The following is a 23,423-nucleotide window of genomic DNA, read 5'->3' as shown; positions in this document are numbered from 1 at the left end:
TAATGGCTTTCGAGAATGACAGAATAGCAAAAACTCAAACTACAGAAACGTCTATAAACAAAACAATACGTGATAAACAAAGACATAGATGGGAGACCATAAGAACAGGGGAAAGCGTATCTTCTAACAAGGCTGCCCACTCGAAAAGGAGTTGTGTATCATATATTTATCAGATGGGATCCTAATCACAAAATTTGATTTGTGAAAACAGTGGAAACATGCATGTGGCCACACACCAAAGGACGCTATGTTTCAAACAATTTCCCGATTCCCCTTTCAATACTAGTGACTACCATTTTGTTCAAAAAACTCTAAGCATCGATTTAAGAAGATAAACAAAAATTCGATGTTTTGATGAGGATTAACAAATGAATTACCTTAATTACAGTAATTTAAACCAGCAATGCTATGAAGGGGACATGCAACAAACAAGGTGAAAAGATTAACATTCCAATGAAACCACATGTCATCGAACATGTAACGAAATCTATAGTTTCTATACAAGGAAAAAAATGCAACATATTCCTAATATGGAGACCAAATTTGGATGACGGATGTTTGTGAGTTCCATGTCTCGTGTAGAAGATAACGGTACTGACAGGTCATGATATTTTAGATGTCGTCATGTTATCCATGTGAAAATGTGGCCGGTTCTTGATAAAACTTAACATAACGCGACTGTGAGACCCTTCATGGGCAAACGAGCAATACGTGTCTCAGGGGCTTGTCTCGCATGGCTGTTGAGATCTGGCAAGGCGTTGCCCTCCTGAACATATTTATGCCAAACTTCGATAACTGCAGTGTGATTCCAATTAATGTGAGCAGCGATATCACACAACTATGAACTGCAGAATCGAGAGGTTGCGATCCTCCTCCTATCACATTTTCTCATGTGTTCCTGTGCGTTTCTGCTTCTTGCAAGGGATGTAACATAATGTCATCACAACCAATCACCATTGTAAATGCGATTTCCGAATGATAAATCAATTGCCTAATCTTTTCTTATCTACAGAATGTAGATGTCAACACTTGCGTGGACTTTGTGTTGTCGTGCTGAAGTTCTAATCACATGAATGTCCAAGTATGCAGTATATTTTGAGCCAGTTTCACACTGATTGCATGCCCCGCTCTTGGTGTTACACTTTGAGTTATTTGAAGCTTTGTGAAGACAGGTGTAGCTTGCAGATGTGTTGCTTGCAACAGTAGTCACGCTCTGGTGGACAGATGTTCACGACAGAGCTCTGTTGCACATGGTAGTAACAAACGCTGCAAAAGGCAAACATCAAAACAGGATCTCTCAGCCACTGTTGGGTACTGTGGCAGCAAGATACTGCATTGTTCCACTTTTTTTCTCTTCATTAGGCAACAGCAACCGTTAGAAGTCAAAACTTGACCAAATAACTTTCTTGACAGTTGATACCAGGGGCAGTATGAAATTTTAGGGTGTAAGCCTTGAACCAGCCACTGGTGTAATGGAGAGTTCACCACCACAATGAGCGCTTCTTGTAATAATGGCTAAGACATCCTTGTATATCTGGCATGTAGTAAAGAGCACAACATTTTATCCACTGCTTAATCTCATACTAGCTCATATATATAGTAATAATAATAATACTAACTACAATACTAATGACAACAATAATCATAACATATTTACTGCTACTACCAACACACTATGCATGAGGTGTGTGGGAAAGGTAATGAGACTTACAACACTGTAAGCGGACAATGCTGTGCTGTTCTACTTGTGTAGACTGGTGTGATCATCCTTTCCAGATGCTCAGTCTCAGTTTTAGCTGTGTACAGCCATCACATGATTTTTGAGAGCGTCATTGGTGTAATTGTTTTATTTCCTGTGTGTTAAGGAAATGGGACGGGAGAATTCAGAGCAACGTTATGCCATCAAGTGTTTTTGTTTAACTTGGGGAATTCCCGAGAGTGACCCTTGAAAAGTTTTAACAGGGTTATTAGGAACGTCCCTTACCAGGAACACAAATCGTCTTCGAAAGACTGAGTACATGTTGAAAAAGAACCTCACTCAGTATGATCTTCAACATCTAAAACCGACGATAATGTCGAATGTGTATGTACTCTTGTGAGATTTTCCTTCAGGACAAACTATCAGCAAGTGATTTACATAGATGTCTTTGAAAGGCTGAGGAAAAATCTGCATCAAGTAATGTTGGACATCTCGATGTTGTATCATAACAACTGCCCATTTCACATGAGTATAGATATTTCCAATTTCGCTTCTGTTCCTATAGTTGTGGTAATATACAGGAAATACTTCTCCTCTTTGATTATAAATATTCAGGTATATAGTAAATATTCTTGTGCTTGTTTTCTAGTTTGCGCTATTGGAAAACCCTTACTGAAGTGATTTGATTTTCATTGGAGAAAGGACTTTATATTTTACGTATTGTCTTAAGATACCTTTCGACTTAAGGTAACGATTTGGAACCATTTAGCTTCCAGTCTGATGAATGCATATGTTTCCTTTGATTGGTTTAATGTATTAAGCTACAGCTACATATACGATTGTAACGAGGATGTAGACTTTTGAGGAGATATTTGATGTATTAGAATTGCTAAGCTTATTTAAATATTTTTGAAGGTGGTAGAAGTCCTATCATTACAAGATTATAAGGGTCAGCCAAAGCAAAACGAGACAGATTAAAAAAAACTGTTTCTTATTTTAAATGTAATTGCTGTAGCTTTTATTACATTTAGCACACTGTGAGACAAACAGGCTTTGATGATTAAATTGAATTCAAATCTAGAATGCAAGGATCTGCTACTATTGCGAATGATTGTCTGCTGTGTGTTAGAAACTTTAGAGACAAGTCAGTAGAGGCGACGTATGGAGCAAAAATGTCAAATGTAAGCACTCAGATGGTACTTAGTTTCGATGAATAGGAAGAGAGAAGCGCGGTAAAACCTTGCAGGGAGTTCAGTTACAGGACAGGCTCTCACGGTCTGTTTAATAAACGCCAACGTCATACAGCATCACATTGGTAAAACGGGACCTGCCAGTATATCAATGTTACCACAATGATCTCTTTGTGGACCATCAGTGACAAGATAGGACAGTCCTCTAACCCTACCTACAGTGAGGAAAGGGCGGGGTTTCGGGTGGTAGGAGGGGAGCATAAGACTGCCTTTAAGATGGATAATTGGTGGGCCTCCCATCGTTGAGGGCGTGACTGCAACTGCCATCCCGCTCTCCTGATGCAATGTTTAGGACTGCCGATTTTTCCTAGTACATGCGTTGCATTATGACTCGTTGAGTACGAGTGCTAATTTTTAATGACAATTTTGATGTGTGATTAGAACAGTGAAGCATTTTCACTCAGTTGTTGTAGCATGCATAGGCCTCGATTACCTAGGTTGAAGGCCAGTTGTCAAGCAACATTGGGGGAGGCATTTGTAGCGAATTCTATCGTCAAACAGCGATAGATACAGTCCTCTGCTGTACGCTACGGTTTGAATCCCAGAAAGGGCACCACTATTTTTAGTTTCCCGCCAGTTCCCTGCTTAAGGGAGGGGTTGAGATGTCAGTGCAGCCCTGGGACAAAAATCCCCACCAAAATTCGAAACTGCCACAAAAATTTGAAATTGTCACAAAAATTCGAAGTTCCCACCAAAATTCCAAACTCCCGCCAATTGGATAGGTGGGAGAGGGGGAAGGATGGGGAGAGGGGGGGGGATTAGTTGTGATACATTACGACAATGCTGCCTCTCTCCACTCCAAGGAGTTATGATGCATTTATTTCATTAACTCATAGGCTGGGGAAACAAATAATGACATGTCTGATTAAGAACAGTGATTGTTAAGTGCGAACTAACGGTATGGTATATTATTGAAAACATTACTCGTCTCAAACTACATTAAGTATGAGAAATTGCCTGTTGGATTTCGGATTATGTTGCTGTCGTTTGTTTCACCAGATGGACTCCAATCCACCACCAGCAATGGAGAGTGCTACTTTGGTAGAGCTAGCATTCATGCTGGCGAAACGTCAGAAAAATCATCAAACAAACGTCACCTGAAGAAACCAAGATAGAATCCTACTGCCAGTTTCTTAAAAAGTGGTCACGAAAGACTTAGCGAATTAATATTAAGTATACTGACTTCAGCAACATTACGTATGCCACTGTACAATGTTGATCATTTCACACTGAAACCTCAAAGCTATCAAAACGTGGGACGTATAATCAAATCAGAAGCAGATCAACAGGTACATCCGAACAATGCCGACATGCACATCGCCGCACTCCAACTCGAATCGAGTGTAAAATGCAGTCCAACAGACTTCCTAAGCGCTCATGACGAACAACAATCACACGCTATTCGAAGTATTGTCACTGGCCAGCAATTACTCTTAACATTGGTTAAACAATCAAAAGCTCTAATGTGCACTCTGCAATAAAATAGATCAATAAAATTGTGAACAAATATTAGAAAGAACTACAAATTTGTTGACACGAATCCTCAAACATTCTAAGGTCTCCTAAAATAAATTTCATATAGAAATTTGTTGTCACATAAAGGTTCAGTGTGACAGGAAACAACCAAGTAGGGCCCCAGTGGATAGCGAAGACAGAACTAATAAATTTAAAATGGCAAGCAATCAAAATACTTACACTTAATACGATTACCACTTCAAAATGCCTTGGTTTTCATAGCAGATCATTTTGAGCCCCAAAACAGTGAAGCTTTAACATGTACTCACGACAACTAAAACAAATGTTGACCCAAATATTAATTTTTACCGCAGATCCGGATAAGTTTGGTTTTTTTGTGGTCAAAATTTATAAAACTCTTAATTCCTTTCTCAAATCCCACCCTACAGGGAAAGAGGGAGAGTTATAGTGGTAGCGAATCAAGATTTACGAAGTAAATAAGTATTTTTTTATTTATCTGTAACCATTTTCCACGCAAAAATGAGGACATGGATTTTCTTGAATTACAGTGCACAACTCCCAAGAATCAAAACAAATGTTTAAGACAAAATGTACGGAGTTTTTTTATGTAGAATCCTGTTCTGCAATAAAAAATGGGGGCTCCAATGTAAAATTTTAAAGTTGCCTCCCGCCCCACCTCCAGGGGGCTGATTTTAGCACCAGCAGTTGTCCCCCTCGAAAATAATCAACTTTGGATTCTACAATTTTTTTCGTGCGAAGCTTATTTTTCGAGTTATTCTGGTGTGTCAACTCAAAATTTACACCCTGTATAGCATCCATAGCGTATGTAAAAGACAGTACAGCGGGCAAACACACTGCTGCAGATCGCAACACTGCGTGAAACTCACTAGAGTAAGTCTGCGGCATAAAGATAAATCGGTGATAATAGAAGACAGTTTCAGCGAGGGACATCTTGAATTCGAGAAAACAAAAAAGTAACATTAAGAAGAGCATCATAAATAATCAATCGAGATAAAACTCCATCGTAATCTTACTAAAAGGAACGAGGTTATTACCAATGTTCGACATGAAATCCTGCATTAGCAGCTGTATACCAAGAATGCAGCCAGCAGACTGGACGGGGATGAATTATTTATTTTTTTAATTTAAATTAAACTAGTTAACAAATTAAAACTTTTTCTGCGTCTTGTTTAAATGGGTGGTTTTACCTGATTTTGGGGTGCTGAATGCTAAAATCAGTTTTTTCTATGACGTCACATTTCAGCAGAATAAAAAATGGTAATAGTGAAAATTGACAGAATTAAGTCAAACAAAATACACATTCAGAACTTTTGAAAGCAATACTATTTTGTGTGTATGTATGGGGATGATGCTATAACAGGTATAAATTAGTTCAGAATATATTTTCACCTTTAATGGCCTTGGTCTTTGAAAAGTGCGACGACGGAGCTCTTCTTTTGCTTGCCGTTTCATCACTTGACCCATGGACTGTGCGGCTGGTCCTGGTGGTTGTGGGAGTCCTATCTCGGGCATGGGTGTGTGTGTTTGTCCCTAGTATAATTTAGGTTAAGAAGTGTGTAAGCTTAGGGACTGATGACCTTAGCAGGTAAGTCCCATAACATTTCACATACATTTGAACATCACTTGACCTAACAAAACCCCAGCAGTAGTCACCCATCATCGAAGGGGCCCAGTGGCCTTGGTGAAAGCGTTCACGATGCTCATCACTTACGGCTCCAAAATTTTTCGAAAACAATCAAGGAGAGGGTGTAAAAAGTGAATTTTAAGCGACATTCTACACCCCATGTTCTTATAGTTGTCCAACAGATCATTCAGAATGGTAACATAGTTTTTGTCTTTTCTGTTACCCAAAAAGCCCTTCACAATTGCTTTAAAAGAGGACCAAGCAGCTAATTGGATATCTGTGAGTTCGGTATCAAACGTTGGATCTTTCAGCGGTTTTCTTATTTGTGATACGACAAATATATCCTCTTTCAGATTTGTGTCACTTAATTTGGGAAACTGATTGAAGCCTGATTTTGTTTATCCAGAGTTTTTCAAAGTACTTGATAAGGACCAACTTGACATGAAGGGGAGGCAAAATGATTGTACAGGGCTCAATAAATGAGGTAATGTTCACATTTACCTTTCCAGGAGCATATGACTTCCTTGACTGTATAGTGATTCTTGAGAGTCAGGGCTGTCTCAAAGGCACAAAAATCAGCAGTATTTAATGAATGCAGCCTGTAAACCTCTGAGGAGTGCAACAACTTTTCAATCACAGTAAAGTTGCCATTCATGGTCCTTATATTTGATTGTCTCTAGCAGCAAAGCCATGGTTTCATAAGTTTCTTTCATATCTACTGCGTAAGACAAAGGTATCGATAAAATGCATTGTCATCAAGCAATAGTACTGCTTTCGATCTGGGTTTACTGGAGTCAATAAATAGTCGCCACTCTTTTACATTATGTTGTACACCTTGCTGCATCATAAGACCATTGACATATCTACATACTCACGTTGAATTCTGCATATCGTCCTCAAGCCTCAGAGGGTCATAGACAGGGGTTCCCAGGTAGATGCCGTGTTTCTGACTTCAGCAAGGCGTTTGACACAGTTCCCCAAAGTCGTTTAATGAACAAAAGAGGATCATAATGACTATCAGACCAATTGTGTGATTGGATTTAAGAGTTCCTAGATAACAGAACACAGCATATCATTCTCATTGAAGGGAAGTCTTTCGAAGTAAGAGTGATTTCAAGTGTGCCGTAGGGGAGTGTCGTAGGACCGTTGCTATTCACAATATACATAAATGACCTTGTGGATAACATTGGAAGTTCACTGACGCTTTTTGCAGATGATGCTGTCATATGTCGAGAGGTTGTAACAATGGAAAATTGTACTTAAATGCAGGAGGATCTGCAACTAATTGTCGCATGGTGCAGGGAATGGCAATTGAATCTCAATGTAGACTAAGGTAATGTGCTGTGAATATATCGAAAGAAAACTTTATCATTTAGCTACAATATAGCAGGTCAGCAACTGGAAACAGTTAATTACATAAATTACCTAGGAGCAGGCATTAGTAGTGATTTAAAATGGAATGACCATATAAATTTGATCGTCGTAAAGCAGCTGCCAGACTGGGATTCATTGGAAGAATCCTAAGGAAATGCAGTCCGAAAACAAAGAAAATAGGTTACAGTACATTTGTTCGCCCACTACTTGAATACTGCCCACCGGTGTGGGATCCGTACCAGATGGGGTTGATAGAACAGATAGAGAAGATCCAACGGAGAGCAGCGCGCTTCGTTAAAGGATCATTTAGTAATCGCGAAAGCGTTACGGAGATGATAGATAAACTCCAGTGGAAGACTCTGCAGGAGAGACGCTCAGTAGCTTGGTACGGGCTTTTGTTGATGTTTCGAGAACATACCTTCACCGAGGAGTCAAGCAGTATATTACTCTCTCCTACGTATATCTCGCGAAGAGACCATGAGGATAAAATAAGAGAGATTAGAGCCCACACAGAGGCATACCGACAATCTTTCTTTCCACGAACAATACGAGACTGGAATAGAAGGAAGAACCGACAGAGGTACTCAAAGTACCCTCCGCCACACATCGTCTGGTGGCTTGCGGAATATGGATGTAGATGTAGATGTAGATCGAAATATCGAGCGAAGGAAGCACCTCTTTATCTGAAACAAATATTTTTGCCCCTGGAACTAGAGAGTTCCGTTTTTGCAGTCTCGATCTCACGAAGTCGGCTTGATTTTTCGAAAGTTTTAGATAGCGAACCATATCGTTCAGGTCATTTTCATTAAAGAACTGAGGCGAAGTGTTATGATATTGAGGACAGTACTTTTCTACATGTTCAATATTTTCTGATTCGCTTGACATGGTGTCTGGTTCCGTGGCTTTCAAGTTATAGACAGGAACAGGCAACCCCTCATCGTGGGGCACAAGCAAATGCACTGAAGAGGCACTTGGATACTTTATTTTATGTCAAGTGTTGCTTGAACGTCCCGAAATATTTGTAAGACAGAAGTAACAGTCTGAATTATGGTCATCAGGCTCACACCACACCATCGGAACAGCGAATGGGTTGTCTCTGCGTTTTCCTTTCAACCACTCAGTCAGGGTTGTAGCGCAGGCTATGGAGGCTATATGAGGTGCCAAATTTTTATCCTCATCACCAACAGGACAACCAAAATACAATTTATTTGCGTTCTTAAACAAATCAGTAACTGGTTTTATTTGGGCTTTTGGAGTGAATTTTACACACACTAAACAAAAGTTGTCGGTGTGGTTTAGACAGCAACGAGATTTCCTAGTTGCTATTTTCCTTATTGTAGGTTTTAAACAAAAAAAGTTTGCACTATCTTTCACAGGAAACACTCACTGAGGATCTCTTTCACACCACTGGATTACCACACCAAACATTTGCTGAAGAATGGTAGATCTTCTACCTCTCCTCCGCAACGCAAAAAGAAACGATTAAACATCAAAACAGAAGAACAGAAATACTGAATAAGAAAAATAAAAAAAACTTAAAAACTAAAAAAAATGGTTTGTGCTACAACATTTTGAAGGGGACATTTGGATTATACACAGCAAATTACACACTAGTTTATGTATCACATCCCAGATGCAAAATGGCTGTGACGAGTGTTATTCAGTCTCGCCTCAGACCCCCAAGACTGAATGCACCGAGAGTCGAACGGCGGTCCGCATCTACCACCACAGATCGCCGAACCTTACACATGGTGGTGGGTTTGGGGAGAGATAGGCGCACTCAGGTAGACAGTTTCATTCAGCTGATGTGCAGCCCACCTTCAACCACCAGACAGAACATTTCCATATTCTCTTGCTTGGTGAGCACAAACTGTTAGCACCACACAAAAAATGAGTAGGAAATGTAGTTAAATTTTTTGCACGGATACATTTTCGCTGGAGGTAAAATTTTTCTAGATATTCAAGAAAAACGCCATTGAAGGTCATGAATGTACTTTTTTATTGAAAAATTGGTGCACTACTGTCTGTAGTAAAAACGCATTGCAGTGCAAAATTTAAGTGCACCAACTTTCCTACAAAAGGGTAATATTCCTTTTTTCTGTAGGACTAACAGTTCACCCGTGATTACAATGAGAATATGAAAGTCCCACGCATGGTAGCTGAAGGCATTCCAGGTTGCTTAAAACCTAGCGGTAGAGGCAACTAAATCACCCTCTATATACAGGATGCCCGTTTAATCTCGACACTGCGCCAGAAGTTGATGAGAATGGCACTCACTGGATCGTCGCTGAATTTCATGGCAGTAACCTGGATGGTAATCCGAGAAGATTTCATCAGCGGTCTACGCCACGAAACTCTACATTCATATACAGGACTCAATGTCTGTAAGGTATTACTTGAGTGCAAACTTCCCATTCTCATTTTCTCCAATTGTTCTACCAGCTTATTATAAATGATAGTCCTATGTCCTTTAACACAAAGGAGTTGTTGACTTTCATGTCGTGACTTACATCTGGGGAGAAGATGAGTATGCCCAGTGCATGGTGGTTAACTATTGACTTGATTTCCTAACGTTCTATTTATTCTGCAATACCACGAGAATCCGTGACGACTCTGGAATGGGTGACCGAGCGGTTCTAGGCGCTACAGTCTTGAACCGCGCGACGGCTACGGTCGCACATTCGAATCCTTCCTCGGGCATGGGTGTGTGTGATGTCCTTAGGTTAGTTAGCTTTACGTAGTTATAAGTTCCAGGGGACTGATGACCTCAGAAGTTAAGTCCCATAGTGCTCAGAGCCATTTTTGAATCCGTTACGACAAGGATGCCGGTGGGTAGCGTAGCTGCATACCAAAGAAATTCTCTTAATGCAAGGATTTCTATTGTAAAAGTGTCATGAGTGGGATATTTTTTTGCTTCCTACTACAAGCATTAAGAGCCGAGATTTGTGTATCCTTTTGATTACGGACCACCCACAACTATTTGGAAAATTGCCAGCCTGGTGTGCACAAGGAGGTGAGAGAAATTAAATACAGGAGGTAATCGTTTATCATAATCTAGAACATGCACCTTAATAATTATATGAACACAATTACCGTTGTTAACATAATTTTTATTTTTCTTCTTTAGGTATTCGATTGAAGCGAAGTCCCGAGATTCCTCCGCGGCAACTCCACAAGATGCGCTGCGTCGCTTCCGCACTGAAAGGTGAGCGTGAGTGGTACACACAGCACACACTCGTGCGCTCTTCTTCTGAACATTGTTTACTGCGAAACACTCGATTGTCAACGCGGAACTTCGCACGATTCTATTAAACACGTGTAATGACGCAGCTCAGGGGTCGTCAGATGCATCTGCTATGCAGCATTCTTCTGCTCTTCATTGTGGCGCTTAGGGCCATCGATATTTGCACTAGAAATACACTGTCCTCACTGAAATGTTACGTTTTCTCTGTTCAGATACCACAGAGCTACAGTCGTAATTTCAAAGGACTTTATCAAAGTTCTCATCTGCTCCAGTGTATCGCCCAGCAGTAATTCAACGTCACACTTGTTACTTTTGGGAGAAAATCGTCTCAGGCGTGGTTATCGAATGAGTTGAAGCATTGTTAGTCGTTTTCTTTGCTGCGCACAAGACATCTGGCTTGGGACGTTCCTACTGCAAGCTGAATCGAATTGTGTCTGGTGCTTTACGCTGAAAACTACATCCTCTTATGGTATGTAAGGCTGCATTCAACATATGCTGAATATAGAAGCATATATGACTAGGATTCATTAACTAATTGCACCTGGCTGATATCAACATAAAAGGGGAATGGGCTAATAATGTAATACATCAGACTACGAAATGTGCATCTTCCGGCTGCGCGGTTGGTTGTCGTGCATCTCGCTAGAAGTGGAAACACTCACGTTAGCTGGTTTTGCAGAATTACGCTTTCTGTAACACGCCGTGTAGTGTTGGTTAGTTTGGAAACCTGTAATAATGCAAGCTGTGAGAATACTGTCTAGTTTGTTCAAAATAATTCTCGATAGTTCTTGAACGGAAATTCTAACTACGTTACATTGTCACTATTATGTACAAATATTTGCCATCAAGTCCGTACTACACCTCAGATTTAAACACAAAGCACAAAACTGAATACAGTCTGAACTCAACCATTCACATTTGCAGCACAGTCAGTTCCTTAGCAGTCGGTTTAAGATTTTCGTTCTAACCTGACACCGCAAAAAATACACATGGATCATTACAGTTAGAATTCTCTGAAGTATAGTTTCCAAATCTTCTCACTGCACTTAGAAAATATTCGTCTACGATTACACAGCATTCTTCGAAATAAAGCCACAGCTTACACAGAAAACTAACGTAATTTGAGTAATCAGTATTTATGTTCACCGTTAAAATTTTTCCGGTAATGCTTTAAGAAATACAGTAATCAACCAAATGCTTTTAAGTATTTGTCGTCATACGAATACGCGTTTCGGTCTTTTACTCACCTTCAATGGCCTAAACCATATGAAAATCTTCGGTTAGCACAGCAATAGAAACACAAATTGCAATCTGGGCGCCGCAGCTGGCTCTCCATTCCGCTTGTTTTTGCTCCGATGGTCCACATATATAAACGTGGCACTAACACTTTTTCCTTTATGTTACACAAAAACAGTGCTTTAACCGAGATGTTGGAATGGCAGCAGCAGCATCCAAATTGCAGTAGACGTTTTTAAAGATGTACGAATTGAAGATTTAAGTATGTGTTACACCATCCTGCGTAAATAAAAATATATAAAAGTGCCTCATTGCTGTATTCCTTTAAGTAATGTAAATTACAGCCACGAAGCTCAACAACGAGGAGAATGGATAAATAAATGTTGATATTTTGATACTTTATAGTCCTTTAAATTTCACCATAAATAAAAATTAACAAAAATTTGTAATCTAAGTGGAACACGTCCCATTGTCGAATGAACTGCGCAACTGACTCTTCTCAACTCAGCACATAATCCCACATCTAGTCTTAAAGCGAAGCATTGGCCAAACCTAACGAAGCCAGTTAGCTTTTGATTTTGATCCAACGAACCCAGTAGATTCCCACCACGAAGTTATCCCATTGCAAAATTACTGCTGAGGAATTAAGAGTTAATATATTTCAGAAAAACAAATAAAAGCAAATTAATATTATATATAAATGTCTGAATTACTGCAGCACATTTCAAGGTTCCACGGTACCCTATAATGTGGTGGATTCTTTACAGTTCATAGTTTCTCGCCAAAACATCAATCACACAGGTACTACATTCTCAGGTTCCCACGCTCATATACATTTCGTTACGCACAATTACGTCACATATGGGGCACATGCATTCCCTCATTCACTCAACAAATGAAACTGACATTATTTAAAAGTGATCATAATGTTTTTAACTATAAAATTATTACAGTAATCAGAGTTTTCCATTACACTGTGTTTTACTGTAAGCTGGATGTACAGTGGACCTTCTTCACTCACTTTTACTCATATGTACAAGTATGTTACCTCATCAGGAAATTACTTATTAATAAAAATTGTTTAGATAAGAACTTGAAATTCACACTTTCATTAGTAATTATCATTACAAATGTCATACAAAATATCATTACATTTGATGTATGGCAAAGGTCTAAATTATTTTGATAATAATGAAAGTAATCTTGGCCAGAGACACCAGCTGACTCTGGTGTAAATGTATCTCACACAGAAGACATGAGTTGTTGCATGTTTCAAGTTAGCTGAAGTGTGATTTTCGACAAGTGATGAGCATGCTAAGTGAAAAATCTCCTGTGATTCTTGAATTTTTCAAACCAGCATAAAGAATTACACCAACTTTTCAAACCTCAAAAGAAAGGAAAATAAACTAGATTACAATATTCCCTACTCTGTACTAGGTAGCTATGAAACTAACACAACTGTTTTACAAGAAAGGTCAAAATCTATCGAAAGGGTCAGTTTATTTACTAAAATATTCTTTGTAGTTTCATAATTCTGAAAAAATAATTTAGTTTTCCTTTTCCAAAACACTTGAACCTGTTTCCAGAAGTGAATCTATGATTCATATTCACAGTACATAACCTTACTACAGTTTCCTTAACCATTTTTTCGCTATGACGTGTGTCTTTGTTATTTAAATATAAGATACTGCTTACATGTTCTCCCTTAACATTTTCTATCTCTTCTTTTTCTGTGGTATCGTCTTCGTAGCTCAGAAAGAAATTACTGCCCTCTGTGTCTTCCCTTCACATTTCCTACTTGTTCATTCGCTGTGGTGAGGATCTGTGTTATTCAAATACGAATCTATTCATACCTTGTCATTGGCACTTTCTATCACATTAATTGTACTCATTTTCTTTACATCTGTATGACACCTTAATGGTATGGTGTCTATAATGCAGTACCCTCACTTCCAATACAGATATGGTTCATTCAACTGAGGGCCTATCCTGTACACATAGTTCTGTCTAAGAATACAAATATAACCATGTATATTGCAAAGAAAAAATCCAGTATATTTTTTCTAAAATTTCCTTTTGATTTCCATTACTAATTACGTTTTATTCATGTTACTTTTTCTTCTCAGTGAAAGTAAATTGATAGATAATCTCTCTATTGATGCTCTCAAGTGGCACAAAATATCGAAATTACTTGGATAACATTATTCTCAAAGTGAAAAATCAACAATTTTAGAGGAAATATGGTTACTATTGTCTTTAAAAAAGCTTCCCAATTTTAAACTTTGACTTGAAATAAGAATATCTCACGAGGAAGAGGTTTGTTCCTTGGAGCAAGTTTCAGACTTGCGGTTCCATAACAGAAGTGTGATATACTCCCCTCTCTTATTCTATTTTCAAACCACAGCATTCATTTTACATCTGATGTAATCTTTACTTGAAATTACAAAATCTGCTCAGAAATGTAAGGCTTTTTCAGCTGTGGGAAATTGTTCCAAGATACCTATTCAATTGAAAATCAAATATTGTGTAATCAGACAATTTTGTCAGTAAAGCATCTAATAACCTGTGTGTTTTTCACTCTTTTGCACAACAATAGTCGGTAATAAGTATTTTCAAAAACCAGTTATTTTGAAGTAGATGGTTTTAGCAACTAACACAGAGATCCATTTTCAAGACAGGGAGAATTGTTAAGATATCAGAGAAACTCAGTTTATTTCTATTATTCACAAGTGTCACATGTTCTATGAGAAAGGACCTTTTGTGTTTCAAGGGACAAAATGGTGCAGGATCAATGCAGTATGGTTTAACTGTCCACACACAGATTTAAAAATAAACAGCAATTTATTCCCTCTGTAAATGAATAATTGACTATAGCCTGCAAATAACTGATATATAATTCACCACTCAAATATGTAGGACTCATACTGTTTACAGATGCTACATGCAAGAACTTCATGTTCCACAATGACAAAAACAGTACGAAATGCCAGAAACAGTTTGTCGTGAGCTCTGTTATACGTTGCTTCGTGTGATTCTAATATTGGTCGCTAGATTGAAGCACCATCCAGGAATTAACATGTGTTCCTTGGCACACTCTTCTCCAGGTAAAGCACTCATCCATAAATATAACACAACAGGATTTATTTACAGAATTATTTTTGCTCGCCAGTCTCTTCTATTTGCACTCTTTCACGCTTTCTAGGTAAGTCACATACACATATCTAACATTCTACATTGTTGCTGAATTTTTTAACTTGACATCCATTTAGGTACACAAGCTGTACTTTTCCCTCATTATCACAAAAACTTATTTTCCTCATGCACCAAAACATCTGTCACTTCAACGACCTAGTTATTCCCTCTTACTCCCTCCATCATATACTCGCAAGAGATCTCAGATCAATTTACAATATAGTTCTGAATTTACAGCCACCATTAAGTCCCACATGCTTACTGAATCTCTTCCAAGTTACATCCAGTAATGCTTAATTCATTACTTCAAAACCACTACATATTTCCAACGAAATCATACACCTTTCAGCACATCATCGGTAACTATTCCCTTTCACGCATTGTCCTTTCCTTTACGAATTTCGTAATGTTTCCTTCAGTCTAAATACACATTATACACTTTATCTGATTTGTTATCGACACAGCATCTGATAGCAAAGAATGTTACAGATATAGTTTAAATGACAGAAGACTAAGTTTGGCAATACAAAGAGAAATCTAAGCATTATTGCCTATAACTTGGGTAACTATTGACCATCTAACACCCAATCATGAAGAGAGTGCAGTGCCTCCACGACCTATTTACACACAGTTCTCATCTAATTCATCAACCTGTCCCACTTCCATCTCGACTTTATTTTGGAGTGCATCTGACTCTTCTGCATCCAGTCCACTTCCTTACCATATTCATTAAACCCTTCAAATACTTCACGATTATACAATATCTTTTAGGAATGCTATGCCTTTCTTCATTTGTCCATTTCTTTTCTGCTGAAAATGGTACAGCCAGTTCTGTCCCAACTACCTTCAAAATCACAAAGTCTTGCTTAAAATCCATCCCTTAACGAGTCAGGCTACTGACCTGCTGTTATAAGAAAGTTGTGATAAAACATGACACCATTTACTTGATTACCTTTACGTTTTCCTACAGATTTCGTTCTTTCCGTGTGGCAACCATGTTTTCAGTACCATAAATAGGCATTATTACCAATGATTTACTACTAGGTGAACCATCTAGCGATATCTGATTAGCAGCAAAAATATTGCTGTCACTGTCATTTATGCACTGTTCTCCTTTCTCTTGTACCAATAAATTGCTAATCAGCTGTCCAGTTTATTTCCCATTGTAATGAACTTCAGATTCCTCTAGCAATTGGTGCTCAATTTGAATTGTGTTGAAACCTTCTCCAAGCGTAGAGATTAAACGCATATTAAGAAGACAGCTTTCGCTATCACCACTCTTGTAGTTAGTCGTGCTGTTCATTTTTCACAAATCATAATAATTCATTAATAATGTCTTCTCTTTCTCTGTACTTCCACGTATTCCCCTTCATCATCTCCACCCAACAGCTGACTTCCATTATCATCATTCCTATCACATACTCCACCAACAGAAATAAAACCACCTTCAAAAGTTCTCTCACTTCTCCCGTATTTTAGTCCTGTAGATCCTGCAGTCCTTATTTATTAGGGCTCTCCTCTCATATATGACAACAGACTAACGCGGAGAACCACATAAAACCTGTCTTCGGACTGTATCCAACAAAAGTTTCTGTTCTTGACCACAAAGTCATTTTCTTCATCTGTGCTAAATACAAAATCAGTTAAGTGTAAAATGTATTTTAGTTATTAATTAATTTAGTAGACTATTATTTTTTTGCCAACGACCTCGCCGCAGTGGTAACACCGGTTCCCATCATATCACCGAAGTTAAGCGCTGTCGGGCTGGGCTAGCACTTGGATGGGTGACCGTCCAGTCTGCTGAGCACTGTTGGCAAGCGGGGTGCACTCAGCCTTTCTGAGGCAAAACTGAGGAGCTGCTTGGTTGAGTAATAGCGGCTCCGGTCTCGTAAACTGACATACGGCTGGGAGAGCGGTGTGCTGACTACATGCCCATCCATATCCGCATCCAGTGACGCCTGTGGGTTGAGGATGACTCGGCGGCCGGTCGGTACCATTGGGCCTTCCAAGGCCTGATGCGACGGAGTTTTTTTACTTTAGTATTATTGTCTTATCCTAATTAATGCTCTATTCAGTCATTACATTTGTTGTTAAATACTAACTGCACGCGAAACCAACAGTGCAGTATAATGTGCAAGACTAAGAAGGTTGGGGTGTTTCAGATATTTTCCATGGACGTGAAGTCATACATACCTTCCAGTTTCATGCTTGCAACAATTAGAAGCATTAAATTTTCCTAGTAGTTAAACTAAATTTTATGTTTAGATTTACACTGCTTCACTGTTTCTAAGGAACAGACATTTATTGACAGGAGTAACCACAGGTAATGATGGAAAATGGGAACCAAAGTACATGCATAGTAGAGGTGGTGTGATATATTCGTAACAAAAATGGTACAGATTTCACCTCATGAGAAAGCAGGATAATAGACAAAAATAACATTGATGTTTCATATAGGACAGATCCTCAACGTGAAGGTCGATATAGGACTCTCAGTAAGGACAAAGGCCTCCTCTGACGGTAGTGCGCATTTTGCACCTGTTATCCATTCATGTTACCAAAATGTTAAGTTCTTGGAGGATATTAGCCCACTCCTCTCTCGAGGCGGCTTTCAGTTCGTGCAAGGTTCAGACAAGGGCTATTCATTGAGAAACACGTCTACTAAGAACATACCAGGCATGCCATATAGGGTTTAGGGCAGGCCATTTCATACGTTCAGTACCTTCATTTTCCACTATGTCCAACACTTCAGTGGTCCTGTTTATGTGGGCATTGTCGTCCGTAGACAGAAAGCCGGGACCCAACGTGTCCCTAAACAGATGGACATAATAATCTTCCTGCAGTACCGTTGTGCTGTAATGATACCTCGCGCAAAGACATGCAGCGGCGATTGGTCAATGCGCATACCGCCTGCCCAGGCGATAACGCCTAGACCATATTGATAACGTTCGTGAACGTTCTGCGGTTTGTAACTTGTTCTCTGTGTCCACATTCCCTGTTGTGCACAATAACTTGCCACTGTGAAGTGGGATTCGTAAGAGAACATTACACTGAACAACTGTTGCTGATCCCAAACAACGTGTTCCCTACGCTAACAAAATTCTATGTGACTATGGGGTGAGATATGTGTTCCTTTTCCCACTTAGGGCTAGTTATCGATCCAGTTGCTCACACCCGACTGTAAGCACTCAAATGTTGCCTTTCAGAAATGTTTCCGTTCCATAAGAAATGTCGCACGAGTCAGTTCCACAACAACCTTCGTCAGACACCGTAGTGCACTAACTGTAGGGTAGGTAAAGAGCGTTTCTGCTCAGATTTTTCTGCAGTTAACACGCCCTGTCCTCTATATTTCCTCTACATTGGAAAGGTGTCCCGTAGGAATTGTCGGTTGTTTAGTAGAAACTGGCAGTTGTTGCTTAGAAAGAGTCAGTTGCTCCTTACGAATTGTGAAGCCTCGTATTTTCAGAGATGCTGCATGGCAGACTAGAGAAAAGCATTTAGATTACGTCATATACTACAGAAAAGGTCGTGACACGCCAGACACACGGCATTAGTTACGCCCTCGTGGTGACATTAAGAGTCCGAAATGAATACTACATTCTATATAAAGCACCTTGCCTCCTGTGAACATAGGATCGCTGTTTTAATATTCATTTTCTTTTCTAGGAGGAGCTCGGCTTTTCGAGGAAATATTTTGTGTGCCAGGAACGACCTTCATGAAGGACTGCAACAGATGTTTCTGCAGGCAGTCCGGCACGAGTGCATACTGCACCCTAAGTGACTGCTCCAGGGAACTACGTGCAAGTGAGTCAAAGCATGCAAGAAATAGAGTAATGGTTTCCTGTAAATTGCACAGATGGGACTCACCCGTGAACTCATTTTTGCATCTGTACACAAACACACGAACCTACTATACTGCTCCCAGTGAAAGATAATTCATTACAGTATGAGCGCATTTATTTTGTGTTCCATGCAAGCAATGACTTGCTGGTTTGATGTGGCGAGACGCGAATTCCTGTCCTGTGTCCACCTCTTCATCTCGGAGGAGAACTTGCAACCTACGCTCTCAATTATTCGCTACATGTATTCCAGTCTCTGTCTTTCTCTTCAGCTTTTACCCTCTAAAGCTCCCTGTAGCACGAAGGAAGTTATTCCGTGATGTCTTAACAGGTGTCCTGCCATACTACCCCTTCGTCTTGTCAGTGTTTTACATGTACTCTTTCACTCGTCGACTCTGTGGAGAACTTGGATGCATCAGCGGCTGAGTTGATCGTGCCATCATCCCTTACAGTGTCTGCAGTTGTGTAGATCATATTTATGTGAACTCATATGGTATACCGCTAGACAAACATTCTACACCAACGTATGTAGTGACCTCGTTGCCATTTCCCCTAATGATTTTAGAAACTCCGACGGAAAGTCACCTATCCCTTCTACCTTATTTCGTCTTACGTCTTCCAAAGCTCTTTTAAATTCTGATTCTTATACTAGATCCCCTATCTCCTTTATATCGACTCCTGATTCTCCTATCACGTCACAGAGGCCTTCAGAGTACTCTTACCACCCTACTACTCTCTACTCTGGATTTGAAGGGGGATTTCGCATTGCACTCTTAATGTCACCACCTAGCCTTTGCTTTCACCAAATGTTGTATTGATTCTCTGTAAGCTGAGTCAGTTCGTCCGACAATCATTTCCTTTTCGATTTTTTCGCATTTTCCTCGCAGCTATTTCGTCTTAGCTTCCCTATTCTGCCTGTTTATTTTTTTCCTAAGTGACTTGTATTTCTGTATCCTGAATTTCCCTGAACATTTTTGTACTTCTTTCATCGATCAAATGAAGTGCTTCTTCTGTTACCCATGGTTTCTTCGCATTTGCCTTCTTTGTACACATCATTCTCTTTCCAACTTCTGTGACAGCCATTTTTAGAGATGTCCATTTCTCTTCAACTTAACTGCCTACTGAGCTATTCCTTCTGGCTGTATCTATAGTTTTAGAGAACTTCGAGCGTATCTCTTAATCGTTTAGTACTTTCGTATCCCACACCTTTACTCATTGATTCTACCTGACTAATTTCTTAAGCTTCAGCCTACTCCTCATCACTAGTAAATTTTAATCTGCTCCTGGGTTCGCCTAACAGTCCACTATCTTATTTCGAAATCTCTGCCGACACGTGATGTAATCTAATTTTAATATTCCCGTATCTTCTGGCCTTATCCTAGAATCTTCCTCCTTTTGTAATTCCTGTACAGAGTATTCGTCATTACTAGCTGAAATTGATTGCAGAACTCAATTAGTCTTTCTCCCCTCTCTTCCCTAGTAACAAGACCATATTCTACTCTATCCCTCTCTTCTACTCCTTCCCCTACAACCGTATTCCACTCCCCCATGACTGTTAGATTTTCATCTCCCTTTACGTATTGAATTACCCTTTCAATATGCTCATATACTTTCTCTCTCTCTTTATCGTCAGCTTGCGACGTCGGCATATATAATTGAATCATCGCTGTCTGTGTTTGTTTGTCGGCAATTCTGATGGAAAAGCTCTATCACTGAATTGTTAACAGTACGTAACTCTGCACAACATCCCTAATTATAACGAGTGCTACTGTCGTTATACCATTTTTTGCTGCTGTTGGTATTATCCTATAGTGGTCCGACCAGAAATCCTTGTCTTCTTTCCATTTCACCTCACTGACTCCAATTATATCTAGACTGAACTACTAAATCTATTCGCAATACTTTTAGCAGACAGCACGTACATCTACCGCTGAATGTATCTATAAAAAATACAGCGTGGCACGACACACAATTCAGGAACTCTGCCGTCCACTGTGGCTGAGCGGTTCTAGGCGCTTCAGTCCGGAACCGCGCTGCTACTATGGTCGTAGTTTCGAATCCTGTCTCGGGCATAGATGTGTGTGATGTCCTTAGATTGGTTAGGTTTAAGTAGTTCTTAGTCTAGGGGACTGATGACCTCAGATGTTGTCCAATAGTGCTTAGGGCCATTTGAACCATTTGAATCAGGTTCTATGCCTTCAAATAGGCATAAAGACCTGCTACATCAAGCGTGGTCTTTCAAATTGTTACTTCTTTACTACTACTGTAGTTTCAACACATTTTGTAGACAATATCCATTTATGGCGCTGACTGTATCTAGAAAAATATGTCACTGTATGATAAACAGTTCAGGAGACGACGTCGGAAACACTGAACTGCGTGAAAAGCTGCCGTATCACTCGTGAGTTTTGAATCTATTACTTCTTTACTTTTAAATCTATTCACAAGACATTTCACAGATAGTAGCAACATATACCAGTCGACTTACCTGCAAAGTTAAAATTATTGTACAGCACATAGTTCAAGGGACATGACGTCCTAAACGTTGACTGTCATGAAAATGAAATGGTGTTATCAAGATCGCTAGAGATATAGGTGTAGTAAGTGTATAGATACGTGAGAAATACGTGAAAAGTATGTGAAATGCATTTGACGTGATCGTATGAATGCAAGACTCAGATAAAATTTTTTCCTAAGCCCGTAGCGGGATTTCAACCAATTTTGGTGCACATATTAGTTAGAATCAGGAAAGAGACACTATAGGAATAAGAATCACAAAGCTTCTGTTCGGGTGAGCGTAATAATGTGGAGAGGGAAGGAGGCAGGAGGAGATGGACAGACAGTGAGTAGAAGGAAGAGATGGGCACACATATCAGGGAGGAGGAGTTTTTTACAGAGAGAAGAGGAAATGAACAGAGGGTAACGGAGGAGACTGTCAGATAAAGGAAAGAAGGTGGAGGAAGAGACAGGCAGGAAGAGTTGGAAGGAGGAGGTCAAAATATTGGGAGGAAGAAATGGAGAGAGAAAGGGAAGAGGAGGAGATGAACTGACTGTGGGGCGAGGAGATGCAGAGGAAGAAGAGGAGATGAACAGAAAGAGACGGGAGGAGAAGACGAACAGACGAGGGGCAGAGGCAGATGGACAAAAATGGGGGTGGAGGAGTTGGTCAGAGGGTGTTGACGTTAGACAGAGAGGCAGAGGGGGCAGAGATGGACAGAGAGAAAGAGAGAGATGAAGGGGAGATGGACTAACAGAGGACTGGAAGAAATACATACCTGGGCAATGCCAGATACTCTGCTAGTCGACTATATTGAACTCCTAACTTGCAGACAGACGTCCTAAATGCGATCAGCATCCAGAATCGTGCCTACAGCGTAAGACCTCCAAACGCTGTCACAGGATTGTAGAATTAGTCTCAAAAGCGTGTTGTATGCAATTTGCTTTAAAAATGCATTGCACTTCAAAGATTCTAACAGTTCCATTCGAATTCCACTGTACGAGTTTTAGCTTGCTTCTTAGTATCACCTATAAATACTGATACAGTGTGACATGTTCAAGATGGTCTAAACTCCTCAAATACTCGCAAAATATTGACTTCTCTCTCTTTGTCAGAGGCATTATCTTACGGTTTCCCGCATTCAGAGGGAGCAGCTATTCATTATCCTTACAAAGAAAGCTTATAGATTGCCTTCTTCGATTTTTTTCATTCTTACACAAATTGAAGCTGCCAGGAAATCGAGTTTGTAGTGCAAGATTATCTCACCTCTAAAGCTTTAATTTGTTAGGAAGTTTCAAATAACTCCACACTACGCTATAGAATAAGTAAGATGCCTGTGGCAGTTTAGATGCTTAGGTTAAGCATCCACTGCCAGTCAGCGCTGGAGTCTTTGAAAAATCTAAGATGGTGGAGGCAGGAAAGTTAAAAGATGATGGCAATGAGGGGAACTTTAAACAAAAAAATGCAAAATAGGGAACATTTACGTCTACATCTACATCTATACTCAGCGAACCAATGTGAAGTGCAGGGCAAAGTGTACGTCCTACTGTACCAATTTTTAGGATCCTTTTTCGTTCCATGGAAACAATAACTGTTTTAGTGTGTCTGTACATGGTGTAATTAGTCTGATGACTTGGGAGGGATAAGTAGGGGACTGTACTATAGTTCTGGAGTCATCACTTAAAGCCGTTTCTCAAAACTTGTCAGTAGACTTTTTCTGGATAGTTTCCGTCTATCTTCAAGAGCCTGCCACTTTAATTCTTTTATCATCTCTCTGACACTCGCTCATGGCCCAAAAAAAACCTACGGCCATTCGTGCTGCCCTTAGCTGTAGACGTTCAATATCCCCTGCTGATCCTATATGGTACAGGTCCCACACACTTGAGCGATATCCTAGGATGTGTTGCACGAGTGCTTTCTCAGCAATCTCATTTGTAGACTGATTGTACTTTACCATTTAACCGCAGTCTG

General features: G+C 39.7%; 1 protein-coding gene across 1 annotated transcript in view; it reads left to right on the top strand.

Annotated features, from left to right (window-relative positions):
• The window catches only part of LOC126284539 (uncharacterized), a 268,571-nt gene that overhangs the window by 107,533 nt on the left and 137,615 nt on the right, over positions 1-23,423 (top strand). The window contains exons 7-8 of the mRNA XM_049983539.1: positions 10,572-10,649; positions 18,783-18,920. Coding sequence (XP_049839496.1) covers positions 10,572-10,649; positions 18,783-18,920 — 216 coding nt within the window. The remainder of the gene's footprint in view (positions 1-10,571; positions 10,650-18,782; positions 18,921-23,423) is intronic.

The sequence above is a fragment of the Schistocerca gregaria genome, chromosome 8 (genome assembly GCF_023897955.1).
Source record: "Schistocerca gregaria isolate iqSchGreg1 chromosome 8, iqSchGreg1.2, whole genome shotgun sequence".
Classification (NCBI taxonomy): Eukaryota; Metazoa; Arthropoda; class Insecta; order Orthoptera; family Acrididae; genus Schistocerca; species Schistocerca gregaria.
Note: the sequence above shows the minus strand (reverse complement) of the source record. Positions and strands in the feature narration are given on the sequence as shown.